This window comes from Peromyscus maniculatus, chromosome 9 (genome assembly GCF_049852395.1).
Source record: "Peromyscus maniculatus bairdii isolate BWxNUB_F1_BW_parent chromosome 9, HU_Pman_BW_mat_3.1, whole genome shotgun sequence".
Taxonomy (NCBI): domain Eukaryota; kingdom Metazoa; phylum Chordata; class Mammalia; order Rodentia; family Cricetidae; genus Peromyscus; species Peromyscus maniculatus.
Window position 1 is genome coordinate 3,179,943 of NC_134860.1, and position 22,416 is coordinate 3,202,358.

General features: G+C 42.8%; 1 protein-coding gene across 5 annotated transcripts in view; it reads right to left on the bottom strand.

Annotated features, from left to right (window-relative positions):
* Positions 1 to 22,416, bottom strand: part of Cacna2d3 (calcium voltage-gated channel auxiliary subunit alpha2delta 3) — an 854,380-nt gene that overhangs the window by 500,125 nt on the left and 331,839 nt on the right. For 3 of the 5 annotated variants that reach the window (XM_076544131.1, XM_076544134.1, XM_076544130.1), the window contains exon 5: positions 2,768 to 2,818. The exons of the other annotated variants lie outside the window; for them this stretch is intronic. In XM_076544131.1, the coding sequence (XP_076400246.1) occupies positions 2,768 to 2,818 (51 nt within the window). The remainder of the gene's footprint in view (positions 1 to 2,767; positions 2,819 to 22,416) is intronic. 5 annotated transcript variants of the gene reach the window in all.

Here is a 22,416-nt window from a genome sequence, read left to right on the forward strand (position 1 = left end):
CCAAATCCCCTCTTAATATATAGATTCCTTCTAGTTCTGGTATTCAAGAGTAGTGGTTCTCAACATGTGGGTTGTGACCTCTTTTGAAAAACCTCTATCTCCAAAAGTGTAGCAGGAATCTTAGAAGGTCTTATTAATAAAATGCAACCTGAGGCCAGTTATTGGGGTGAATGCTAGAAGATCAGAGAAGCAGAACATGTCACAGCTTCCTCATCTTGCCAATTCCTTAGGTGATCTGGTTTCCGCAGACTGGAAGCCTCTGAGTCCTCATCCAAAGGGATCTCAGCTGAACTGCTTCTTGAAAGCCTGAACGCTTAACCAGCTAAAAGCTTCTAGTTTCTGGTCTTCATGCCTTATATACCTTTCTGCTTTCTGCTATTACTCCCTGGGATTAAAGGCTCACTTCCTGGGATTAAAGGCATGAGTCACCATGCTTCGCTATATCCTTGAACACACAGAGATCTAGGTAGATCTCTGCCTCTAGAATGCTAGGATTAAAGGGGTGTGCTACCACTGACTATCCTCTATGTTTAATATTGTGGCTATTCTGTTCGCTGACCCCAGATAAGTTTATTAGCATGCACAATATTTTGGGGAACACAATACCACCACACAAAAATATTTATTCTATGATTGATAACAGTAGCAAAATCACAGTTATGATGTGACAACAAAAATAATTCCATGGTTTAGGGTCACACCAACATGAGAAACTGTATGGAAGGGCTGCAGCGCTAGAAGGGTTGAGAACCACTGCCATGCTAACTAATACAAGAAGCAAGAATATCACATCATACTTCTCTTCACAAACCATGAAAGCCAGAGGCAAGTGGAGTAAACTGCTTGAAGTACTCAAAGGAAGTCAAAACCACCTAGGTGGTATTGTGCACCCAAAAGTGCTTGTCTGCTATGTATGAGCAAGGAACGAAGATCTAGTCACATAGAAGTGAAGAGGATTTGTTTGTAGTTCAAAGCTCTTCATAGCAGGAAACCTTAACAGGTCAGAAAGCACAGTTTGCACAAAGACCATAAGGTGGGAATAAATGAAGATACAATTCTATCTTTATTCTCAACTGATGTAACATGTAAAAGCTTCTTCAAAATAAAAGCAACAAGTTATTGGATGATAATAGTTTGTGGATGAGGGAAAGGAATTGCTTCAGCTGCAAGCAACTGAGGGCGGGGTGGGGGTGGGGCGGGATGAGGGATGCTCTATGCTCTGGTTCGAAGATGCTTCCTACAAAGTTCAGTTATGGCCAGTGTGATGACAGTGACAGACAATTGTATTGTGAGGTTCCTTCCTCGTGGATGAGATTGGGTACCCGGATAGAAGGGTGTGATAGGGGAGTTCATCCCATTTGCTGACCCACCTCCTATCATGTGAAAATGGTGTTTCTCTGACAGAGGATACAAAATCAACCAGTTTGGAAGAAGGAAGCAGATTCCACCCAACACCAAATACACTGGCATCTTTCATTTGGCCTTCTAATCTCCAAAACATGGAGAAAATACATTTCTGTTTCTATTAACCATCCAGTCTGGGATATTCTTTTATGGCACTACAAATGCAGTAAGATACTCATCTATAAGGCAATTTCACTACTGATGTAGTAGTACAGGGTATGTAAAAGCAAAGACCAATGGAACTGCAAGGAGAAACATAAAACCACCACTACACTACACACATCAGTGCTTTCGTTGGTTATTGTTGGGTTTCATGGGCAAAAACATAGTAACAATCTAGATGAAGTGAACGACAGCACAAATTGAACTGAATTGGCATTTGTATAAAAAAATGTCATCCAGTAAGAACGGAATATATTTGTTTGCCTCACATGTGAGGGTACTTGCTCCTAACACTCAGCAGGATAGACTACATTTGGGGCCACAATATATGCTTTCCAAGTTTAAAAGAATATGAGTCACACAGAGCATGTTCCTTGTCCATAGTGGATTAAAGCAAAACTAAAATAGACAGCATATAGATTCCCAGTCATTGGGGGCTTTAAAAAATATGCTTCTAAACGACACATGGACCAAAGAAAAGGACTTTGGAGAAATTTTAAACCATAAGAAAATGATAGTTACAAGTGATCAAAACATGAAACAGTTCACATGGGGGCAGGGAAATCACAGCACTGGGTCTATTAAAAGAAGGAAACAAGACCTAGGACCAATCACCTAAGCGTCTACTGCAGTAAAAAAAGACAGGAGCACATTAAATCTAAAGTACGGGGGATTAAAATGAGGTGGTATTTCTTTTCATTTGTAGAAGAGAATTCCGTGAAAAAGGAACCAGGAAATGAATAGAGAAAAGTCAATGGAAGCAGAAGCCCATTCTTTGAGAAGAGTCATTACAGCGAAAAGACACCAAACAAAATCATCAATGAGATGACTGGACATGAGACAAGAGTCCAGGGGACACTAGACACAAGGTACCCAGGGTTCTGACCCAGTGTCATTACTGAGTATGCTTAGCTCTCCCGGGTAAGGAGTTGTAACAGTACCTCTGAAATATCTAAAACAGTGTCGCTGGGAATGTTAATGGAGACCCAGTGCCAGGACTTATATTGATTTATATTGGGAGTTGGTCTTGTAATAGTTTTACTTGGCAACTTAACCTAGTTGACTTTCATAGAACCTAAGAAGTGTAGTACTATAGCCAATGAGGTGTATCTAAAGTAAGATTACTGCTGATTGAAGTTTTCCCAAACACGGTGCATTATAACGAAGACTAAGGGTAGACAAATACCATCAAAAGTCTTACATGCCTTCCATCATAACATGTTAGTCCTGTTCCGTCACTCTGACCAAGTCCCTGAGAAAAACAATGGAAGAGTGTTTGAGTTCACAGTTTATGAGGCTGTAGTCCATGTTCCACTGTTTTCTGACATGAGAGCTTGCTAGAAACAAATTGTTCCTCTCCTGCCTGCCAGCAGATAGACAGGAAAAGACCGGTGACAATATACACTCTTTAAGGCATCACCTGAGTGACTTTGATGACCTACTTCCTCCAACTGAGACCTATATCCCGTTCCCCCCCCCAATGTCATCAAATTATGCACCAATCATCGTGTTAATACTGATTAGTTCACAGCCAGCATGACCTAGCCATTTTTCAATGATGGGAGCCTTTTAGGAGGCCACTTCACATTCAAACTAAAACACATTAAATTAATGGGCTTAATTATAAATCTATGCCTTCTGTTAGGCATTAGTTTCTTAGATATAGAAACACTAATCAAAAAATAATTTGGGGGACTTCATAAAAATTCAAAATTTCCCGTAATTAAATTCACCACGATAAAATAAACAGGGAAGCCAGGGCTATGGAAAAGCAACACACTTGCCAGTGACTCGCATCAACAATGCATACTGAACTCAGATGACTCACTTAAAATTCCAGTCACCATATGGGCACATGTTACAAAAGAAGGTGTATAAACAGCCAAGGTGCAGGCTAAAATATGTTCAACATCACTAGCCATCAGGGAAGTGAGAAATAAAACCTCGATCACACACTACTTCACACCCAAGGGATAGCTAAAATAAAAAACCCTGACATTAAATGTTGCCTCTGATACACAGTAACCAGAAATCTCACATAGTTGCTTGTGAAAATATAAAATGCCATGAATATTTTGGAAAAATATTTTGTTCTTTCTCACAAAGTAAAACATATACCACCCTACAAACCAGCAGTCCCTGCCATGGGGAAATGAGAACATACACCCACAAGAAAATACTTATATGAATGTTCACAAAAGCCCCTTTCATAACAGTCCCAAAATAGAAATAACCAAAATATCCCAAGAGATGAAGGGATAAATGAGTCTTTGATATCTTCATGCAGTGGGTTACCATTTGAGAGCAAATTACAGATACACTGCATACATGAATAAATCTCAGGTGCATTATGGGCACACATGTGATATTCCATTTATTCAAAGTCCTAGGGAGGACAAGCCTACTGTACAACTGTGAGGCAGCGTGGGGGTATTGGGAAGCTCCCCTTTTTATATAGTGTGGGCCACACAGATATATTCATTTCTCAGTATTCATTGGATTGAATACTAAAAACAAGATAAATTTTTTTTAAAAAAACTGTTTTACTAAATAGGAATAGATACCTCAAAAATATAGTCACAGAATCTTTTAATTATCTTTAAAATTATCAATTCATGAACTTTGATTTTACATATTTTATATGTATATGTGTGTTGCATGCATAGTCACATGTGTATGCTTGTGCATTTAGGTGCAGGCCAGAGGTCATCATCTAGGGTCTTCCTTGATCATTGTCTACCTTATTTACCAAAGCAAGATCTCTCGATGAACCCAAAGCTCTTGGTTTTCAATAGTCTAGCTAGCTGGCTGCTCGGAGGACCTCCCTCCCCTTCTCAGCCTCAGGAGTCCTGGGGTTACAGGCATGCATCCCACCTGCCTGGCTTTTACATGCACGCTGGGGACCTGAACTCTGGTCCCCATGCTTACATGGCAAGCATTTTATCCAATGAGCCATCTCCCTAGCCACCAATCCACGATCTTTATAGAGTCAGAATTTAAAAGAACAATCCCCACCCCTCTGTTGTTTTTAAAGCACCATTTACTTGACAAGTACCATAAACAGAAGTAGCCATCTTTCTCCTAAAAGAGAAAAAAACTTGATCACCAGGATCACAGGGGCTTCTTATGAGGACTCTGCTTTCTAGGATCTCCCAAGGGCTTCACAGCCTGCCACACTTTCTCAAGCTCACACTTTCACCCCCTTACTCCCAGGGGGCTGATAGTTCCATTCACAAAACCAAAGCCATGCCCTGCTCCCTAAATGTCAGTGCAGCTGTGGCTCACGCATCCTGGAAGCGGCTTCTAAACGTCCATGTAATTGCTCAAGTCTCATGACTCAGGATATAGATGAAGTAAGGATGGAAACGTAACAATACTTTCCTCAGTGGGGAGTGATTTTTTATGAAGGCCAACTGTGTCTTCAGCTTATGCTGCCTGAGCCCATGTGTCCACCTGTACTGATTTCAAAAAGTCTGCCTTATCATCAGCAAGAAGAAATATTCTTCAGGGAGGTAGGATAGCTCAGCAGGTGAAGACACTTGCTGTCAGGCCTGATGAACTGCGTTTGAGCCTTAGGACATACAAGGTAGGAGAGAACCAGCTTCTGCAAGCCGTCTTCTGACCACTATCCCCATGCACACAAACACATAAAACAACAGCAATAACAAACTAATAATTCCCCAGGCTTCAGAAGACATTGCTGTCGTCACCAGGCTCAGAACTCTGACCATGGGATCGAGGAAACGGCATGCTTAGTCCGCATCACCTGAACATTTCTAACTCTTTCCTCACATGCCTAGGGTCGTTAGTGTGTATTTGGAAGACCCACCAGGTGTGGCAGGAGCACAGAGGATATGGATCCCGAAGACCAGATGGAGCATGCAAAATACAAGACCCAAGGTGGCAAGTGTGTTGATCTCAGAGCTTGCCCTGGTCAGAGGATGAGGGATGTAGTGATTCACTAAGGGATTGTCTCAAGTTCTTCTATAGAGCAGGACAGACAGGCCTTTCTAGCAGCATTTAGGCAGCAAACATCTCAGGCTTTGGAGTATTTGCTTCAGTATTTCATACAAAATGAATTGATCCATTGAAACTTAATTTACCTCTAGTTTACACAATAGAACAGAAGATGTAGCCTTCAGTATGGAGTTGGCTAGTCTCTGCACTAGAGTGCTGTGGGGCTTGGGAGAGGCAGAAATAAAACACCACAAAGTCCTTTGGTGATGGAGATCTAAAAGATGTCTGGGAACAGGGTCTTAGAATCTGGGGGCCTGGGCTATGTGGAGGAGAGACACAGCAATAACTAGGCTTGGAAGACTGTGTGGGGAGATGGGGACACACAGTGTCCCAGGCTAGCTGATGTGTGGGTAGAAATGAGAGCTCTGAGAAGGCAGAAGGAGCCAGGGGAGAGCATCTCAGATTCTGGATGAAGAACCTAGACATTTTTAGTTGTGAGCTTAACATTCATTGGCTGAGACATCTCTCCAGTCCTCATTTTCTAGATTTTATTTATATATATATATATTTGTTTAGAACTCATTTGTAGTACTAAAATATTATGTTAACATGTATGCATCATAAAACACCTCTAAAATGTATATATAAGCTGGGCCTTGTGGTGGATGAAGACTGATGCAGGAGGATTACAAATTGAAGGCCTCCTTGGGTTACAGAGCAAATTCAAAGCCAGATAACTGTCTCAAAATGAGAAACAAAGAAAGGTCTAGGGATGTAGCTCAGTGACAGAGCATGTACCATGTGTGAGGCCCTGCATTTAATCCCTAGTAGACCAAACCATCCAACCAACCAATAGAGAAAATGATACTCAAAGTGGCTAGAAGTAATAAAGGCCTTATTGGATGCCCTGGGGGCTCACCTTGCACATCTCAGGGACCATGCTTCAAAGCTGTATCCCAGAGTGGTATTTTCCAAGGAGGATCCGAGAGTTGTGAACCATGCCGCAGAATAATGACAAGGGATCTTTAGTCTAATGAACAAAGTTTGGAAACTACATGAAAAGCCAGGGTTCAGTAACATCAAAAAGAGAGCTGGTGAGCTGGATCAGTGGGTAAAGGCGCTTGCCATGCAAGCTATAGGCCATTTGTTGCAAGGTTTCTCAGAGCCTTCAACTCACTTTGAGAACGAACAATGTGTACATTAAACTGGGTTGGGGTTTGGTCGGATGTCATGTGGAACATTCTCCAAGTTTGTCTGACAGACTACTATCCATTTAAGCATCATGGAGCTCACTGTGCGTGTGCGTGTGTGTGCGTGCACATGCTATCTTTTAATCGGTACACAAATCTTCATGGGAACAGTCCCATACTGCAAGAGTTGTATCTGTGTCATATACGATGGGCATTCCCAGCCCCAGCACAGGGGCATTGTTGATGACTTGGTGCTAATGGACTAGATGAGAGTTTCAGAATCCACTTGGGTAGCAGGCCTTTCCTGTATTGCACACACATTGCTCTGTGGTCAGCTTTGTGCATCTCCACAACGTCAGGGTTCATGTAGACTGAAGGTGGGGAAGCAGGGTCACCAAATTTACATCACTTTGTGGCATCTGCCACTATTGTGGACACTGGAGTGGGTACCAGAGAAGAGGGATGAATGACCCAGGAGTGGTCGGAGCTGATGCTCTGCATTGTCACCATCAGGTGGAGAGAACAGCGGCTCCATTGTTCACGCCTCTGGCTGTGGAGGTCCTCCTCTGTACTGTTGTTGACACAGACCATGGCTACTTTCAGTTCTGATGGGGTGTGGTCCAGGTCAGGCGGGAGGTGCTGCGGGTCTCCTTAGTGGAGCATGGGAAGGCTCTGTTTGTGTGCCCTCCCTGACGGGAAGGCTGTGGCCAACTGGAGCTTCTGAGACAGCATCTCTACCACAGGAACTCAGTCCTCCTCTGAAGTATGGCCCAGCCCTTTCCTGCCACCCACAGCCTTGAAACTCATCACTCCCCAGTTTAGGGGCTGGCAATCCAGAGAGTAAATATTTTAGGTTTTGCAGACCAGACAGTCTATGTTGCAACATACAATTTGGCTATTTTAATGAAGGCAGCCAAGTGTAAGGCATAAACAAAAGGATGTGACTGGGCTCCAATAAAACTTTATTTATACAAGCAAGCAGCTGGCAGAAGACAGCCTGCAAGTCCTCATTTTCCTATGTCCTGCCTTGATTCTTTCTTTATCCTGTGTGACAGGAACCTACTCTCCACCAGCAAGATGTCCCAAGGCAGTACATCTCCACACTGTTAGAACCTCAGTGCAATTAAATTGTGTCTGCAGACAGAGCCTGAGCACTGGGATTCCTTCAGCCCTCCCAAGAGACTCAGTATGCAGTACAGGCTGAGCCATGGTGCTTTGGAGGGTGGCTGCTGCTGCTTCCTGCTGGATAAGTCACAAAACAGAAGAACCTCAAGGCCCTACTCAAGGCACTGCTGTGTGGGTGGCAAGCATGTGATGTACCCAGTGATTCTATTCTGCCTTAAAAATCTTTTGGTTGCTTCCTATGTGTGCATGCCACAGACACAATCTCCTGCAACCTCCCAGAGAGGTGGGCCTGTATATCACTCCACACTGACTCACGCATGAACCTGACAAAAGCAACTCATGGAATCCAGCCTGGAGGGGAGATCCTAGACACTCAGCTGAGAACCCTTTCAGTAAGTGACCATGGGCCAGGTTCTCTCCAGGGGAAGTGCAGAGACAGAGAGACACATGGAATAGCAGGATAATCATGTGCAGGATAACTGAGTGTTTATGCATTGCCTGTGTTTGCCTCCATCTTCCCATCTGTAAGATGAAGAACTGAAAATGCCTTCACAGCTGTGTGCCAAGCTGCTATCATAGCACCCAGCAGAGCTAGGACAGGTAAGAACTCAACAATGGGTATCCATGGAAACAAACTCCACCCCACCTGCAAGGTACAGACTCTCTTACTCTTCTTGAAGTCCTGCTTACCACTGGACGATCTGGCTTTTTCTGTTCTTTTATGGTATTCACAACACTGGAAACCCCAGGAGGATGTGTTCTGAAGGCTGCCCCCCTTAGAACCCACTGACATCATAGATCCCTAGATGTCTGAAGCATCTGCCCTGCCCCCAAGGCCCTCCTTCGCTATTCCTAAGCCCTTTACCCAAAGGCCCTAACAGACATGACCAACCGACAACACAGAAGGACATTTTCATACTGCCAACAGCGTAGGGAAGAATCCCCGAGCTTGCCTGATTCCCATGCAGAGCTTCCTTGAGTGTGGATTTCACATTATGCACTATTCAAGAAGCTAGACCCCAGGCTATCTGGCCATAAGAACCAGACTTGGGCCGGGCGGTGGTGGCGCACGCCTTTAATCCCAGCACTCGGGAAGCAGAGGCAGGCGGATCTCTGTGAGTTCGAGGCCATCCTGGACTACAGAGTGAATTCCAGGAAAGGTGCAAATCTACACAGAGAAACCCTGTCTCAAAAAACCGGGAAAAAGAAAAAAAAAAAAAAAAAGAACCAGACTTGGGAGCTGAATGTACAGGGAAGCACCACACTTGCTTCCTACGGCATTCTGACGTACTTGGACTCAGTTTCATTTTCTGTAGGGTTGAGGGGGTAACACTCCTTCAGATCTTTCTGAAGATGAACTAGGAAGGGATAAAGTGTACAGGAGCAGTGGGCACAGTGCCAACAACAAGTTCTCCATGTGTTTGGGTTCTTCCCTCTCAAGCTTGTTTTCCCACCCTTTCTTGCTCTGGGATAATAGCCAGCTTTTTACAACTTAGATTAGAAAATAAAAATTAATAGGAAGATTAGTCCCAAATGAGGCGAGCAAACATCCAACTCTCCAGGCATGCATGCCCTGCGCGTAAGTGGCACACACCCGCCGCTCAGCCCAGCCCCTGTCAAACAACTAGTGCCATTTGGTTACCGCTCCATAATCTCGTTTTCTCTTCACGGGTGAAAACGGATTTGTAAATGATCTGTTCCAGGATATTTCTGAGTATTATCATTACATTAACTCACTGATAATCCCCCAAGTGTCAGAGCTCCTTTAAGAAAGAAGATAATGAATATCCCTCTTCTGCCATCTGGAATCTGCAGCCCGAGAGCCACTTGTGTTGGACTATTAATGGCCCCCTTAACAAGCTGCTTAGACAGACCTTGGGCTGATGCCTTTTGCCGGCCGCTTATCACTCCATCTTGAGAGCCTGAAGGTGGAGTGTTTTATTCCAACGTGCTGAATTCAAGTCCCAGCTCTGTTGCTACGCCGTAACCTCTGCTACCTCATCTATCAAATGAGTTCACAACCACTCCTGATACAGTGGAGTTGACTTGGACACTAAATGGAGGAAGAAGATCTGTACCTAGATCATGGTATAGGGTTCAGATATAGATATAGATACAAAGATATATAGATAGAGATTGAGCTGCCTTTATTGGGGCTTAAGTCTGGTTGTATACTGGAAGTTTCCTTCGATTCTAACTACATCACTTAAACACGTGATGTAATCACTGTGGTGGTAGAGCTGCTAGATGGGCAGAGGGAAGGGCATGGTTTGAGAAGGCAAGGTAGACATCGGGGCTTTTGCGCTGCTATGGCAGAAGACCTGACAATTAAGGAAGACTTATTCTGTTTTATGGTTTTAGATAGTTCAGTTTAGGATGGTTCAGCCCTATGCACTTGCGTAAGACATCACTAAGACAGGGGCCTGGCAGAAGAGCTTCTTCATGGCAGGCAGGAAGCAGGGTGAAGGGATGCCAGAGTCACACTAGCTTTCTCCTTTTCCCACTTTTACAGTAGAATGCTGCTAGCCACATTTGAAGCAAGTCCTAGCCATATGTGACACAAATTCCCATTGCCTGTCATTAATACTCCCTGGAGATGTGCCTCACTTATCTTTTACAGAATCCTATATCCAGTCGAAAGGACCATGTAGATTAACTATCCTGCAAGACTAGCCCAAGGTCAGCACCATCCCTCTCATGTGGACCCTCAGCACCTATCTGGGTTTCCTGTTCTCATCTAGCAAACTGACATCCAAGAAGACTGACAGGCAAGTGGACCAGCTCTGTATATAATCCTCCAGGGGCTTCCACTGCTCTGAGGTCACCAAATATCAACCTTTATCTTTTACCTTGTATGTGAGCACATGAACATGTGGGCAGACAGACAGACATAGACACAGGGACGGACGACACACAGACAGACACACACACACACACACACACACACACACACACACACACACACACTGTTTTGACCCAATCATCTTTTTTTTCCCTCCTGAGACAGGGTTTCTCTGTGTAGTTCTGGTGCCTGTTCTGGATCTCGCTGGCCTGGAACTCACAGAGATCCACCTGGCTTTGCCTGCCAAGTGCTGGGATTAAAGGTGTGAGCTACCACCACCCGGCATGTCCCAATCATCTTTATAGCACCTACCTAAGTAGAACTATTCATGAAGGGCTCATGTATATACAACTATGAGATACATGTGATTGTAAGTGAATCATTTTTCTTCTGATCAGAGTGGAGGCAAGTTTATCTGAAAAGTAAATCCATGCCTAATTATCTATATCAAGACTTTCTTGATTTAAGAGGAAAGGAAATAAATGACCTCTATGGAGCAAACCCTGCTCAGGCAGAAGGGAAGGCCAATATGAAAATGTCCCTTTGGTCTGCACATCATTTCTTCTCCCTGGTTTCAGTAAGAGCCACCTAACTCTCTTTAGGTTTTAATCAAGGGTACCTGTCAGCCATACTTGAAGTAAGAGCATATGACCCAGACTGACCACTAAATCCTTTTCCAGGAAATGCTATGAATAAAGGAGACTGAGAATACCACATTTATCATCCATGGGCCAAAATATCCCACTGCTGTTTGGGGATGTTAATATTTTATTCATAATGCAAGAGAACTTTCCTCTCTTCAAAACCATCACAGACCAAAGAGGGAGGGGACTCGTTTATGCCTCTCTGTTCTGAGACTGGCTTCATAGCATCACAACTTTGACTCTATTCTCTAAACCTAAGAGGGTAGGATGTTGGATGGAGAGCGGTTGGTGATGGAGCCAAGTGATACGAAGATAATTCTTGGAGCCCACTCATCTGATAGAAGGGGCTCCTATGGGAGTATCATATCACTGCTCAACTGGCCAAGGTCCCCAGAGTTGTCTACTAACTACATTATAAAGAAAATTTTTATTACATGTGTTTGTGTGTGTGTTATGTGTATGTGTGTGTACATGTGTATGTATGTGTAAGAGAAAGCTAACAAATGAGTGAGCTCAAGAGTAAACCCACTACCATATGGAAATTAGAGAACAAATTGTGGGAATCAGTTATTTCCATCTGGGTCTCTGGGATTGAACTCAAGTTGGCAATCTTGGGGGCAAGCAACTTTACCCTGTGGGCCATCTCACTGGCTCACACAAAAGGATTTTTATAAGCACCTTCTGAGGTAATAGCCAAATATCAAATCATCAATAAGAAAAACTGAGTGCTGCAAGGCTTGCATTCAAGAACTTGAACATCTGAGTGTCAGCACATAGCCTCTGCACACAAATCAGAAAGCCAATTTACGCAACTAACTCTCCTATACTGAGCTGCTTTGGTGTGCAGGAAATAGACTTCCTTGGTCTATCTATGGATTTGAATCTATAATGGGTTGCAAGTTGTGGAAGAATAAGGGTTCTTGGGTTTGGCAATAAGGTGCTATACATAGTTGAGGCCCCCTGGCTGTAAAGCAAATCTATGACTTTAGTGTTGCATATTAATAATAGTGACCTGTATTTAAAATTATCTAGCTAATTTGTTCTTCAAAGTGACTCACACAATTTCCAATATATTAAAAAAATGTTTCTTCACAAAGTATAATTTAAGAAATAAATCAGCCCTTGTTCCCATATCATGCCAACTTTATCATTCCCACTTAGAAGAGTTAAGAAGCAATTCAAAGATAGACACTGAATATGTGGCCTCATTATCATGATGATTACTGCAATTTAGAGTGTTCTAGCACTTAATATCCTTGTGGTCCAGTCGCTCTGCTGAATTACTTTTTTTTTTTCAACAAGATGTTAATTAGAGAAAGAGACAATCAAGGCCACAGGACACACATCACAGAAGGACATGATGCCTGTCTCCAGTTGCTAGGGTAACAAATGATACTAATGTCCTTTTTTAAATCACTAATTACTGTCTTAAACATAGAACTTTCTCTCAGATTAAAAAAAAAAGTGGTATCTCAATAGATGTGATTCCCACTAGTACACTTACGGCAAGGTACCTGGTTGCCAGTGGGTTCTACTGGTTATGAAAGGGAGAATGAACAGGGGAATTAAAAACAAAAAAAAACAAGCTTTCTAGACACACCAGATGCTAAAGTTTAGGTAATTGCACCCCAAAGTCCAGAGTGTTACAGGCTAGGTCTCCAAACTGTGGCACTATCTGAAAGGGCAACTTTTGAGAGGTGTCCTAGCAGGAGGAAACTGGTTGGTTGGGACATGCACTTGAGATGGGTAGTTGGCAGCCCTCTCCTTCTCTTTCCTTTCTTGTCACCATGACATAAGAAGCTTCTATTTGCCACGTGCTCCCATTATTATGGTCTGCTTCCCCATGGGCTCAAAAGCAATGAAACTAATCAACTGTGGATTGAAACCTTCACACTGTGAGCCCAAATCAACCTTTCTTTTCTTTTAGTTCATTCACTTGGGTATTTCATTACAGTAGCAGAAAACTAGCTGGCATACAAAGAATGTCTAGAAATTCACAAAACCTAGAAGAACAATAATTCATTTTCCATGCTAATAAGGTCTGTGTCGTTCAAACAATGCTAAGATTGTTTAAAGTTACGCTAAGGGGGGGGGGGGATGGCTCAAAGAGCAAAATGAGGATCTGAGCTCAGACCCTTCAATACGCTCCTAAAAGCTGGGCACAATGGTGCAGGTCTGGAATCCTAACACAGGGGAAAGACACAAGCATAACCCCGGAGCTCACTGGCCAGACAGTCTGGCTCAATCGACAAGACCCAGATTCCCTGAGAGAATCTGTCTCAAAACGTGAGTTAGAATGACAATCAAAGAACACACGCAAAGCTGATTTCTGGCCCCCATATGCGTACCTGTATGCAGGCACGCACACACACATGCACTGCAGCACACACATGCCCCCCAACGAAATTTAGAATGAGGATCATTTACTAGGATTCTCTACTGTTTCATTGCTTAGGACCTGTCATAGTTGGATCCCCCTACTCTGATGAAACACAAACAAACTAACAAACAAATGGCAGCTCATCAAGTTTCACAAAGTGTCTGAATATGTTGTAGCTGGGAGTGACAGATTCTACCCTGGAACCTGTGCACAGCTCCAAGTTCACGCCACCTTAGAGGCTCTGGGCCGAGTTCCAGAATTACAATTGAACAATATTTTCTAGGAAGGCAAGCATTTATCACAATATACTTATTTCATGCAATGTCTTGTGTTTATTAGGTTCTCTCTATGTGTTTGAATGGAATGGTTACCTGAATTATGATAAACTCTGAATTATGATATAGAAATAAGATGCCATGTGTCAAGAAAATCAAACCTAGAAATTATAACACCATGATATGCCTTGTGGATTTGGCAACACTACTCAGAAATAAGGTAGCAAGCAGGTCACTAAAACTGATGAACTCTCTTAGCCTGTACTATTTATTTTTCTGGTTGCTGTTTTAAATTCATATGGCAGCCTACACAGATTTAAAAAAAAAAAACATTATAATGAAAGCTAACATAAGAAGATAAATCCACCAAGTGCCTGGACACTTGCTTTGAAAGAAATCTCAGAAAGAAGGGAACAGTAAACCAGGCAACTGCGCTGCCTGAGAGAGAAAATATCAGCAGGCTTGTCCTGTCACTGAAGTTTATCATCACTGTATAACCTTAACAAGGAGATCTGTTCTCACAAGGTACTCTGGGAGGCTCAGAAGTGTATCCACCCAATCTACAGCAGATGCTGTTTGCTTTAGATGCCCTAAGACTCACGAGACAGAATATACCAGGCTATGTACACCAGGGTTCAAATATATATATATGCATACAGACTTAGCTCAGCAGCAGGCTCTTACAGGTAGGATAATGGTGCAGATACACACAAATGACCCTTAGCATTAATATTCCCCTATGCCGTTCTCAATCCCTCCTTTGTCCATTTAAAATAGCTATAGCATACTCTGAATGCCAAGTTGTTTAGAAGGACCCATCAGTCATCCATTCCCTATCTGTCAGTTTGTGCCACCTGGGTTATGTCAAGATGGTCGGAAGAAGAGAGCTTGCTTGGGTTTCTTTAACTTCAACTGCAACCAGCATCCCTTGCAGTTAATAAGGGCCATGTGACTGGCTTGACCAATGAGTTGTGAGTACAAGTATTATGTATCACTTCCTGCTTGAGAGGTGTGAGTTCCCATTCTGGCTTTTCTCCATACAGCAATTCCAAAAGCTCATCTCCCTAGCTGCAATACCCATAATATGGAAGGCACCCGAGTCGCTGAGTCACACATCATAGGCAGGGAACTATCATGAAGTATTTCAGGACCACAGTACATTACAGAATCAAAAAGCAAACTTGTGTGTGCGTGCTCATCTTTGGAAGTATAGAGTTAGCCCGATTAATGCTCTGGGAGCTGACGGAACACATGACAAGAAGACGAATGGTATAAATCTCTGCCCTAATTTATTCAAATCTGAGAAAATTGGAAATAAACACAAATTATGGGTATTAGTCTTTGTAAAAGAATGTATTCTGAGATTGATTCAAACCCTCCCAATTCCCATTCAGCATTCCCTGCTTGGTAGTAATGATGGCATTCTACTTGGTGAAAAGCCTTCCATTAGTTTAAAAGCTCCAATTGTCAAACCATCAATGCCTATAAGGGGGTAATAAAGAGCAGAATAGCTAAGTGTCACGGAAGTGGAAACTATACCATATTAACATTCATGAGTTTAGACACAGCTCCATTTAGCATTATTTAGAGATAAAAATCCAATAATAAAAATTTTAATGTACAAAGAATTTCACAGTTCTCACCCCCCCTCTTCCCTGTTCCCAAGTGATAATTGAGTCTACAGTATCAGTTTCGTTCATGATGTCTTGATTCTGCTTTTAATTGTGAGGAAGAAATACCACTAGAGAGTCATCAAATACAGCAAATGCATTTCTTGGGTTTTTGAGTTCTTCCTTACACTGTTATTGATACATATTTCTTCCAAGTGCTACGTTGCAAAGGGAAATTGTTTATCTACCAAGTTCAACCCAAAGGAATATATGTGTATGTACACACACACACAGAGGAGAGAGAGAGAGAGAGAGAGAGAGAGAGAGAGAGAGAGAGAGAGAGAGAGAGAGAGAGAGCTGTTCAAGAGGAAAAGCTCACTTTGGAAAACCCCACACATACATATTAGCATCACCTAATAAAATTTTTTTTTTATAAACTAAAAGAGCCAAGACGGCAACATGGTGTTGAAGATGTTTGAACGCATCATAAACTAACGCAGACATCACTTAACCCCTCAAAGAATAACTGCCTCCTCCCAGAAGAAAGCCACACATTAATTCAAATTTATTCACTTCATAAGGCCTAAGCAAATGGAATTCCAAAAGCTCATCTAGAGATAGAGTTGCCTGTAGTCAGGGGTAGAATAAACTGAGAATAACTATCAGCTTTTCAACCATGCTGGAGCACGGATGTGCCGTGTACAATTTTTGGAAAAAGATATAAAGGCTGGGCTTGCAAGAACAAATCACCACAGAGGCGCCAAGCACAGGACCAAGCTTCTGACATGCTTGGGCTATTTCCAAGTCTTTGATCTCTCCCCAAGAAGCCACAGATGGCAGGTCACCAAGAAGCCACTCGAGATTCCAGGGCCATGGTGGAATATTAGCTGCAGGCTTTCCAGAGGGTGGTAATGAAGATCACACAACTTCTCCATCTGCTTGAGGTTTCCAGCGAATTCTGCACGCATCCCAGGAACACACTGAAAACACAATTCCACTTTGGTTGTGTAAAGGAAACATCAGAAAGGCGGGAAGGTTTGAGATGAAGCTGGTAGGTGCCTCAGTGCTTTGGAAATAAAATGCTGGTGTGACTTCTCATTTTGGATGTTTTCATTATCCAATGGTGGCTGAGCCGGAGGCCACTCTTTCAGGTTTCTTCTCTAGGTTCCCTTCCTGGAAACATGGAAGCTGTACTTTCCAACCTACAGGAAATTGAGTCTTGGAGACCACCCAGAAGTAAGCATCTCTACAACTTGCTCGATCTTCCCAACAGAGACACCACCTTGCCCAGAATCTGAAAGTGCCTCAACTCGGGGACATCTGGGGTCATCACAGAGACACATGGTCTCAGCTTCATGAGTCAGAAGGCTTGATTTCTTCTAATGATTATTCTCTGTTACCTGCATGCATCTTCAACATTCTATACCTGGATCTCTCCAGTTTGCAACAAACTTTCCACCAGACCTTATGGGCTCCCTCATCTGTCTATACATTTCAGACTCAGGAGTGTGTCCCCAGGCTTTTCAGACATTGACCATCATCTGTATCATTGTGGTATACGTAAGTACAAGTTCATGTTTTCCATCAAGAGTACCCACACACATACAGAGAGAGAAGAAAATGAAATATACCTAGAAACCAGGAGACACCTCAACTTGGCCAGCCATAGTCATTAAATTACTGAAAGGTTCATGTTTCAGATTAAAAAATTTCATGCACATTTTATATCCTTTAACTTATTTGTCCCTGGCTCCTATTTTTATGCTTTTTTTTCTCTTCCAAGACTCACTCAGCAATGAAAACATGGATTTGCTATTACCTGGGAAGTGGATGGAGAGAGTGGTAGTGATGGGCACTGTGGTGAAATGTGATAGGAAAGGAGGTGGTCTGAGAAGCAAGGAGACTTTGTACCGTGGGGCTCCAGTTCAGGAGCTGCTCTGTGTGTACAGTAACCTTAGCATGTTCTCTTCAGAGCCCCTGCTAGAGGCATGGTGGGAAACAAAAGACATTTGGAAGGTCAGTACCCCGACACCATTGCATTACAAAGTCAGCATTTAGGAGAGGTTTTAAACCCTAAAGGTTCAGCTCATATGAGTCTGTATGGGTGTCTTGTATAGGAATAAGCACTTGCCTGCAGAGGTGATTCTCCTGGACTCTTACAGGATTAACCCCTGAAGGCCAAGACCACACAGAAGCAGAACTGGCCTTTCCAGATTCTGAAGATAGTCATGGTTTTGTGGACTAAAGGATGATGCAAGTTTGGCTAACAGCTGCCTGCTAGCACGTATGACTATGAGAACTTTAAAGACATTCAACTGTTTGCTTCTGTGCACTTGACCACACTTAGTAACAGTGATCGTGTGGCTTCCTCTCACCGATACTCTTTCTTAAACAGTGTCGGTCAATGGCAGCCTCGTTGGCAGGGGCAGGCTAACACTTGTTCTCTTTCCTTTGGGGTTCTGGTGTCTCCAGGAGAGAGAAACCGAGCCATGGCACAGTTCAGGAATTTATTGGTTTTAAAAAGCAAATTAAAACAGAACTTAAAAGTAACAGAAAGACAAAAAGTTTGGGTTTTCCAAATGCTAGTCTTTTTTGTACTGTGGGACAATTTATTTGGGACAATTTAATTTGCTTCATTAGAGTACCCACTCTGCTCATTAATTACTACTTTCATTATGATGTTATTTCAAGATTTAAATTCAATTTTTAAAAAAGAGAACTTTGTATAAGAAAGGGGAAATGGTCAGACCTATATCCCAGGCTATAAAATAGAAATAAATCATTAAAATATAATAGAAATGAACAATAGTATTTACTTCTAGCATTCACAGCTACTTGCCCTGAGTTTGGAGAAGAGTTGAGCAAGAAATCCAAATCCACTGAAGGCATTTCAATACTGACTACAGACTTTCTTTCTGAGGTTGTCAGGGTGGTTGCTCGAAGGGGGACTAGCTCTGTCCCAGCTTGTTCAATGCCCCTGGGAATGCCCCACCTGGAATGTGCCACTCCTGAACTGATACCACATGAGGAAAGCCAACTGTGAGATGAACTGCTCTAGCCCTGCACGCACCTGTGTAGGGAGCAAAGGATGAGTCAAGTCAAGGAGGAGCCCCAGCTTTCTGTTTTGTATAGTAAATGGTGCTTTTCAGTAAGGAGAGAAAGCAGTGGAAACGACATTCTGTCATTTTTATATCACATTAATTAATTTAGTATGTGTTTCTCTGTGTCAGTAGATGACTTGTAGGAGCTGGTTCTCTCATACCACCATGTGGGTACCAGAGCCCAAACTCATGCCTTCAGGCTCAATGCCTGAGCCATCTCACCATCCCCATGCAGTCCATTTTAAACACATTATAATGGGAGGTAGTCTGGCATAGTAGAAAAATCACATGGGCCCTAGAGTCTGGTTTGAAACTCCTGCTCTGTTGCAGGCTAGGTATTGCAATAGCCTTGTTCAGCTACTGACTCATTTAATGTTTCTCATCTTAAAACTTAAGGCTGGTTCTTTTCCTGTAAGATGTAAGTACTCTGCCGGGTACCTATTACATGGGTGCTAATAACTCATGAGTATTAGCTATCGCTATCATTCATAGAAGTCAAACTTATCAGTCCAAGGCTGGTACCTGTAGACCCTCACCAACAGACCCTACCTTCCCTGGACCACCATACTCTCTATAGCCTCTTTATAACCAATACTGAATGAGAGATCCATGTCCCTATAAAAAACACCTACTTACCGTTTTAAGAGAATAAAAACCACTAAAATTCTAAATATTTATGAACTGCCTTCACCTATACGTCCTTGTTAGCCATCTTTCAATAAATGGTTAATGTCCAAAATGCACAAAGAATCCATATAAATCAATAGCAAGAAAACAACCTGATGTAAAAATGGGGGGAAAACTGAATAAACTTTTTTTTCAAAAGAAGATATACAATAAAACAACACGTATATGAACATGTGTTCAACATCAGTAACGGCAAGGGCAATGCCGATTAAAACCAAACTGACATATCACCTCACACCTGATACAATGGCCACTAACAAAGACAAAAGGATCATCAATATAAGCAAAGTTACACAAAAAGAAACCCTGCACATGATTGGTAGGGAGGAGAATCAGGACAGACACAATTGAAAGCAATGTGGAGATGCCTCAACAACTACAATTAGGACTGCCATGTCATCCAGGAATCTCACTACTCAGGGCACATATCTAAACAACAAGTACATGCAAGCATGTTCACTGCAGCATCTCTCACAATAGCCAACATGTGAAACTAGTGTGGTTTTGTGGCCAGGTGAATAGATAAGAAAATATATTGTTTCAGTGAAATAACTCAACTTTAAGAAAAGGGAAATCCTGCCACTTAATATGAGTGAACCTCGAGGGCATTATGCTGACTGGAATAACCTAGACACAGAAAGCCAGATACTGCATGATCTCACTTATATGTGGAATTGAACACAAAGTCTCATAAAGAGTAACACAGATGGAATTGTGGTTTCTGGAAGCTGGGGCTAGGAGAAAGGGGCAGGGGTTGATCAAAAGCAATTGCTTCCAGTTACAGAATGAGTAACTTGTAGAGACCTATTTGTGTAGCAGGGGTTCAGTCAGAATAACAGATATTACTCACTTGAAACTAGCTGAGAGAAAAGATATCAAGTGTCTCTGCAACACACATATAAATGGGAACCATAAGTTGATGGACACATTGAGTGGTTTAATTGTGATAATCATTTCACAATGCATATGTATGTCAAAACATTGCACTGTACACTTTAAATATCTACAATTTTCATGTGTCAATCATGCCTCAGTAAATCTGGGGGTGAAAACAAATCTAAGAAAAGAGTTTATTTATATAAACAAAGAAGTCCTTTTTCTTTGATTTGATTCTCAGCAAGGCTGGCCAGAAGACTGAGTGACAGGTAGAGTAGTGGTTTATGTTGGTAGACTAACAGCTTTCTTGGGACCCTGCAAAGAGCCCAAGAAACTGATGGCCATCACATGCATATTGGCATCATCTATTCTGAAAGCACGTCTTTATTTGCTCTAAATGAATGAGCTTCAGTACCACAAACTGAAAGCCATTAAAACAGCCCTTTATCCTTTCTTCCCTCATTGCAATAGAGATGTTCCATGCCATTGCAGTTTTGCTTGGGAAGGTAAGTCAATTATTTTCCTGCCCAAAAAGCACATCGGGAGCAAACCCTGGAGGTTTTCTGTCCTAGATTAAATGAGGACTCTTTGCCAAGCAGGGAGAAGTTTGTTTCCTTTGCAATTGCATCATTCCTTTGGGATGATGGCAATGGTACAAGATCTGGCAGCAGAGCCCGTGCTGGGAGAGAGTCACTTTAATAGCCTTTTTCTTAAGCTCCTTCAAGACAATCTCCATCTGAGAGGACCTCGGCTCCCCTCAACTTTGCTCCAGTGCACAAGTTTTCCTAAAAGTCCATACACCAGGGTACAACTCACAATGCTGACGTCATCGGTGTAGACTAAATCTGCAAATATAAAGACTGATGCCTAGAGAGGACTTCCTGGGATCTGCTAGGACTGCCATGGTATTGCAGGGGCAGCCTGGAAGTTTCCCTTGCTCCCTCTCCTGCATCTTCAACAAGAGGGTAGGGAAACCCAGCATCTCAAAGGGACGGATGAAGTCGAGTTTTCATTCGGAAGCCCAATCCCACGTGGAAAATGAAGCAGTTCGGGCTGGGTGATGGCTTAGTTCAAATCCTTGGAATCCTTTTAAAGTCAAGCATGGAGCAAGCATGCATCTGTAATCCTACTGTTAGAGAGGAGGCAGAGGCAGCAGAATCCTTGAGAGCTCAGGAGCCAGCTGGCTTGGCAGATATATACAGGATCAAATGACAAAGAGACCCTGCCTCAAAGTCTACAGCAAAGACCAACACCTGAGGTTGTCTTTCTGACCTCCACATGTATGACTCAGTACACTCACACACCTCTACACACTTACACACATGCATATACATCATACATACACATGTGTACACATAACTACTCCCTCCCTCACTCAATGAAGAAATTCAACTCAGACTTAAATTACTCTTCTAATGAATGGAATTCTAGTGATCCAGACTTCTACCTAGATACTCTTACTCTTAATTCCTCTCTCTCTCTCTCTCTCTCTCTCTCTCTCTCTCTCTCTCTCTCTCTCTGTGTGTGTGTGTGTGTGTGTGTGTGTGTGTGTGTGTGTGTGTGTGTGTGGTGGTAGTATGTGTGCAAATGGGAACTGGAACCAGGGCCTTACTCATGCTAGGCAAGTACTCTATCACTGAGAGCTATATTCCTAGACTTTTGTAGTTTATATAATGACACACAGCCTAGGTAAGTTGGCCAGGCTGACTCTGAACCCTCTCTGTAGCCAAAACACATCTGAACTTTGGCTAATCCTGTCTTGATCTCCGAACTGGCTGGGATTATTGGTCTGTGTAGAGGCCCTGCTCCTCCCCACTCCCTCATATTTCTCTTAGTCTGTCTAAGTTCTTGCATGCCAGGTTCCCCACCGAGGACCTTTTATGCATTACTTCCCACCTACACCCACAGACCTCAGGGGTGTTATTATTCTGACCCCCAGTTCTGCATATGAAAACAGTGGCTCAGAGGGACAGGGCAAGTTGCTCAGTCTCACCACACCTACCCACATCTCATTCAAACCAAGACTCAAGAGCCAGTAAGGCTGACTCCAGACAACACCTCAGCAGCCACTGAGCCTCTCTCTCCTCTTCCCTTCCCGCAAGCCTCCGTGTGTTCAGGCGGCACCGACCGCTCAGCCAGGCTTTCCACAGACAGCCACTCACA